The 6000-nt window shown below is 47.6% G+C and overlaps 1 protein-coding gene across 1 annotated transcript in view; it reads right to left on the bottom strand.

Annotated features, from left to right (window-relative positions):
- GUCY1A2 (guanylate cyclase 1 soluble subunit alpha 2) overlaps positions 1 to 5200 on the bottom strand; it is a 320231-nt gene extending 315031 nt beyond the window's left edge. The window contains exon 1 of the mRNA XM_025357412.1: positions 4504 to 5200. Within this exon, the coding sequence (XP_025213197.1) occupies positions 4504 to 4812 (309 nt within the window). The 5' untranslated portion in view covers positions 4813 to 5200. The remainder of the gene's footprint in view (positions 1 to 4503) is intronic.
- Between the last annotated feature and the right edge of the window lie 800 nt (positions 5201 to 6000).

Genomic DNA, 6000 nt, shown 5'->3' on the forward strand with positions numbered 1-6000 from the left:
CTCTCCTCTCCTTATTTGCCACTCCTCCAATTCTGTTACTTTTTTTTCCTGACATTCTGTTCTCTAAAGCTTCTGAGGTCTTCAAAGCCACTTGCAATGTTCTCTGTCAAGAAACCTAGAGAAGCTTTGCCCTTATATGACTCTAGTGGCGTATCTTCACTGACAGGCTGACACCAGCAAACCCAAAATTGATGTCACAGTGATAGGGTAACTAAGCAACTCTCATTTAAGAATAAAATCCAAATAAATGAGTTGCCAAGTTCACCCTTGATGTGAAATCCCCAGCTGTTGCTTAATATGTATTCCCAAGTATTAAATTATTTTAAAATAAAGAATGTAATAAATGATTTATACATCTTTAATCAGGTCTTAAGGTCTTAAGGGTTTTTTGTTTGTTTTTTGTTTGTTTTGTTTTGGAGACAGAGTCTCGCTGTCACCCAAGGTCTGGAGTGCAGTGGTGTGAGCTCAGCTCACTGCAACTTCCACCTCCTGGGTTCAAGCGATTCTCGAGCCTCAGCCTCCCAAGCAGCTGAGATTACAGGCGTGCATCATCATGCCCTGCTAATTGGAGGGTTATTTTTATTATTATGGCTGCACCCTAGAGATTCACAATGAACAAAACTATCCAAAGTGGATGAGAAATAAAACTTCCCCTAGATTTCGCCAATTGGAGTTCTTATGTTTCCCTTTATATAGTTTCATTAAAATAAAGATAATGATTAAAGAAGTTCCATGAAGTCAAAGACTAGTTATGTCTTGTTCAGCATTTGTCTTTCCAAATGCTCTGCACAGTATCTGCCACATAGATCCTAAAATATTTTTAAATAATTGGGTGGATTAAATAGTATTTTGGTGCCCCATCTTAAAAAGTAAACTACTTTCCTCAAAAGTTTTAAAACTTATATGCCATATTTTCTTTTTTTTTTTTTTTTTTTTTTTTTTTGAGATGGAGTCTCACTCTGTCGCCAGGCTGGAATGCAGTGGTGCGATCTTGGCTCACTGCAACCTCTGCCTCACGGGTTCAAGCAATTCTCCTGCCTCAGCCTCCTGAATAGCTGGCACTATAGGTGCACGCCACCATGCCCAGCTAATTTTTGTATTTTTAGTAGAGACGGGGTTTCACCATGTTGGCCAGGATGGTCTCAATCTCTTGACCTAGTGGATCTGCCCGCCTCGACCTCCCAAAGTGCTGGGATTACACGCATAAGCCACTGCACCTGGCCCATGTTTTCCTTTCATATGCCAACATGACAGTTTGTCCAAAGCCTGGGAAATCCCAGACATTTAAAGTAATGTGTCCAGAGATATGTTAGTTTCTCATTGTCAAGGCAAAATCAGAATCAGGTCTCCTGAATTCTGGAATTTTTTTTCAATTTCACCAATGCAACTTGCTTTTATTAAATAGTATTAGAAATTATTATAGCCTTTATACTCAACATCAATGTATCTTAAAGTGACTATTAAGTGTCAAAAACCTGAGTTTGGATATCCCATGGGTCAAATAACTAGTTTAATAAATAAATTTTCATTTTTCTATTTGCAAATCATTCTCAATAAAGAAGAAATCCCAAGTGACTAAGACATTCCATGATGAGACAACTGACAAAATAGGCACTTCCATGGCAAGTACAGTTTCTCCTGAAGTATATCGTAATGGCATGCAAGAAAGCTTACAACATTCAAAACAACTAGAAATTCCCATCTAAAAAATGCTCTGGTAATGGCTACTCTCAGCGATTCACAAAAAAAAAAAAAAAAAAAAAAGATGCCCAGCTTTCATGAGAGAATAGAGAGGACACAATCCATCTCCTGAAGAGTATTCAAAGAAGTTTCAAATCCTGACAATGTCAAAAAATGAATATACTGGAACTTTTTGAGCTAGTGTTCTAACTTGCCAAATAAAAGAAAAAAAGGTAAGGACCACACAGAAATAAGTCACTGCTTTGAAATATAATCTCTCTCTTTTATTTGTGTCACCAAGTCTATTGGTGATATGGTTAACCAAGGAGAATTTTTCTCTATGTGTGTTATGATGTTGAAAATGTTTACACTATATTCACCTGTATGTTCTCAGCATGCACCTGACAGACCCTTTTCATAATAGAAAAGAACTGTGGCATGGAAAGTATATGTAGCTGTTGCATTTATTTGATCCTCACAATTATTTTCAAATTGCTTATGCTGAAAACCATTCTCTGGATACATTCTTTTCATCCAGTAAAAAGCCAGTCATTCAAATTTAACTTACAAAAGTAACCATCAGAGATTATTTCCTTCCTCTTATTCTGGCAGAAAATACTGCAGTTCTCAGTTTCTTTTATCTACTTCTCATATAAGTCATTGAAAATGGTCTTACTTTAAATTAGCATTATCAGAGGCATTGACATTACTTTTTAGAAATTTGTAAATTCTCACTCTTAGGCCAAAAAATAAAAAAAAAACCCTCCAAGGTTATATCAACAATTCTCCCCAAACTAATCATTATCTTTAGCAAACTCATTTAATTAAATAAGAATCTGTTGTACTAAATAACTATTTTATTGCACAAATGTTGCTTTAAGTACTAACATAAGCCTACAGATGCTCGGGGTCATTGGACTCCCGTTGTAAAGAAATATTTTCAACAATTTGCAACATCAAATAGTTCATAAAATTACGCTGCCTGAGAAATATTGGCAGGGAAGAACAGCAAACAACAGCCAATCTATTCTGAGGATTGTTTTCTAGGTTATCGATGAAAGAAAGTGGCAGAAAGATATATCAAATAGGAAAATACACAAGAATAGGAAGATGACTGTTTCTCAATACGTGTTCTTAAGAATTAAATTAGTTCAAAATAAATAATAAGTGACTTATACATCTTCAATCAGGTCTTGTAAAAGAAAAAAATCATTCTCCATTAACGAAGTGCCACAACAGTATTTGTAGAACTGCCTAGTACCAGTACTCAGTCCCCTCAGGGTCCCACTCCTTCTTAGGTCCCTCCTACCATCATGTGCAGTAGTAATCTCAAAAGAGAGAGACTCAACAGTAATCAAACAAGATCAATGTTCAGATTCATTTTGGAAACTTTAAAAAAAGTAAAAATCCTAGGGGTGGGTAGGTAAAAGTGCTGTCAGGAGTAGTTAAAGCTCTTGTATGCAAGGTCAGGGTGAGGATAAAAGATGGATGGAGGTTTGATGCTGAATCTTTTTCAAATTCTGTCGCAATAGAGTGGATTCCTTCAAAACAGAGCTCTCCCAGACAGGGTAAGACTGTACCAGAGGTCTGGCATTCCTGCAAGAGGTAAAAGCCAAGGGTCGTTGAAATGCCTGGGCAGGAATGAGACAGGAGTACTCTGGAAGGATGCCTACAACCAGGGGGAGTTTGGTGAACACCTGAAACTGCTGATACAGACATCCCAAGATGAGCACAAGTTTGGAGAGGCATTTATTCATTTCACAAATATTTAGGAAGGACCTAATATAAAGAAGCCATCAAAAAATGAGAGAGAAAGCACGAGAGAATCCATTGAAGAGAGTAAAGAATGAGATACAGGTGCAAGAAGTACAGAGCGGTTTAAATAGCTAATGTAAGAGAGAAAGCACTAGAGAATCCATTGAAAAGAGAGTAAAGGATGAGGTACAGGTGCAAGAAGTACAGAGCGGTTTAAATAGCTAATGCATGCAGAGCTTAAATACCTAGGTGATGAGTTGGTAGGTGCGGCAAACCACCATGGCACACGTTTGGCACCTATGTAACAAATCTGCACATCCTGCAAATGTATCCCGGGACTTAAAATTAAATTAAATTAAATTTTTTAAAAAAGAAAACCAGACACCAGGTTTACCCGGAGAAGAATAAATGCCTAGTGGATAAGGGGGAAAAAAAAAAAGCTACGGGGTGAGGAAAACTCGAGATTAGAGATTTCTTCAACAGAAGGCAACTCAGAAAAGTATCTGGCAAAAAGTATCTGAAGATCTGAGAAAAAGGATGCAACATAGACTGCAGATAGCCTGTGGAATTCAACGATGTCAGAGAAGGTCACGCAAAGACCAAGAGAGTGTGGGAAATAAGGAGAGGAAGGGTTTCCTGGAAGGGGTTGGGGCTCCTTTGGGATGCTAGAGAATAGGATGAAAGACAGGGAAGCCGAACTGCAGAACACAGTGCCTGGGAAAGTTTAGGGGAAAGAAAACAGGTGGGTGTGAAGCAGCACTGGGGCTGTCCAGGGGGAACAGTGGTGAAGTAGGGTTCAAGGCTGGAGGTGGGCAGACTGGCCCCCGAATCAGAAGACCCCAAAGGAGTGGAATCTTACTCCTTCCCGGTGCTCTAGTCCCCTCTTCCGCCCTAGCCTAGGGCATCCTCTGTCGCCCGGAGCCACTGGAACCCTAGGCCGGGCAGGGTGAGGCCGGGCCGCCCCCCAGCGGTCGCGCTCTGAGCTCGCGCCCCGGCTCGCCCAGCGCCAACTTTACCGATCCGCGTCCTCTCCCCCGAAGGCGGTCTCCCCTTCCGCCCCCCGCTCACCGAGGGCGCCGTCAGGCGGCTGATGCTCTCGCCCAGCGAGTCTAGGTTGACCCGCCTCCGGCGCTGCACCCTCCTGGCCCCGGCCGTGGCGGCGGCGGCGGCGGCAGAAGCAGCCGGGGCTGGGGCGGCGGCGGCGGCGGCGGCAGCGGCAGCGGCGGCCGCGCTGGGCTCCGGCGGCCCGGGCGGGCTCCGGCTGCCATTCCAGCAGAGCCTAGACAGGGGGCACTCCCCCTCCTCCTCCGGGCTGGTCTCCAGGTAGTCGGAGCCCAGGGAGCTGAAGGACTCGGACGAAATCTTCCTTCGAGACATGCTGCCGGCGGCGCTGCAGCTGCCGAGGCGGTGGCGGCGAGGACGCGAGCGGCGGCGGAGGCGGCGGTGGTGGGACCGGCGAGCCGCAGCGTTAAGCGCGTCGGGGCCGCGGGGCGCTGCGGTCGCGCTCGGCAGGGCGGGAGTCCCCGGGGCCGCGGAGCCCCCCGAGCCGGCTGCTCATGGCGGGAACTTGGGGCGCCGCCACACCTTGGGGCCCGGGCTCGGCGGCGGCGCCGGGCTGGGCTGGGGGCCGCCGCCGCCTCTGCTGCTGCTCGCGCGGCGCCGCCTCAGCGCCAGCCTCGGCGCATCGCCGTGCGCCGCGCTCCCGCTCACTGGGAGGCTCCGAGTGTGTGACCGCGGTCGGCGGGGCGGGGAGGGCTACGGCCCAAGCAGAAAGGGAAGCAGAGGCTTCTGCCGCCTGCGCGCCTATCTCGCCCCCTTTCCTTCTCTGCTCCCGCCCCTCTCCACTTGCTGCCCGCCTCCCTCCTTCTCCCTTTATCCCCCCGCCCATGCTCTCCCTCCGCGGGTATCACGTGTCGCCCTCATACTCATTGGGAGTCTCTGCCTCGCCTGTCGCCACGTTTCAGGAGCAACGAGGACACTTCGTTGCTGTCCTCTGCGCGCCCTCCCTGCCCCGAGAAGGTGCGCACAAGAGCTCGGATCGGACTGAGGGGCCCCAACCCCAAACGCCTTATTCTCGGCCCTCGGGAGCAGATGGGCCCCGGAGGCGCTGGTGGGGAGAAGGACTCGGGACTGGGGGGCGAGAGGCCTCCCCCTGGAGCCACCTTGGGAAAGCCTGACAGTGTGAAGTGGGGGTTAGGGTCCATGTTGTCCTTTCTCCGAGTTTATTTAGGAAGTTCCGAAGCAAAACGAAAATGCTAAGCGTCCAGCCAGCCTATTCCAGAAGAGACGCTTACAGGGGAAGGGAAGGACAGGGGCAACATGTTGGCGCCCATCCTGCTGGAGCAGCTCCTGGGGACTGGCGTTCCCCGCCTCGTGCGAGGCCGTGTGGGCGCGGAGCGAGCCCAGAACGGGGCGGCAGTGAGAACAGCGTCTGCTCTGGCAAGAGAGCCCTGTTGCTGAGTCTCAGCCCGGCGGGGTGCGCGGGGCTCCCGGCTCCGCCGGCACCTCACTAGTGCTGGACAGCTCCGCATGCCACCTACAGCCGCGTTTGCAGGCCTTGAGAAC

The sequence above is a fragment of the Theropithecus gelada genome, chromosome 14 (assembly GCF_003255815.1).
Source record: "Theropithecus gelada isolate Dixy chromosome 14, Tgel_1.0, whole genome shotgun sequence".
NCBI lineage: Eukaryota > Metazoa > Chordata > Mammalia > Primates > Cercopithecidae > Theropithecus > Theropithecus gelada.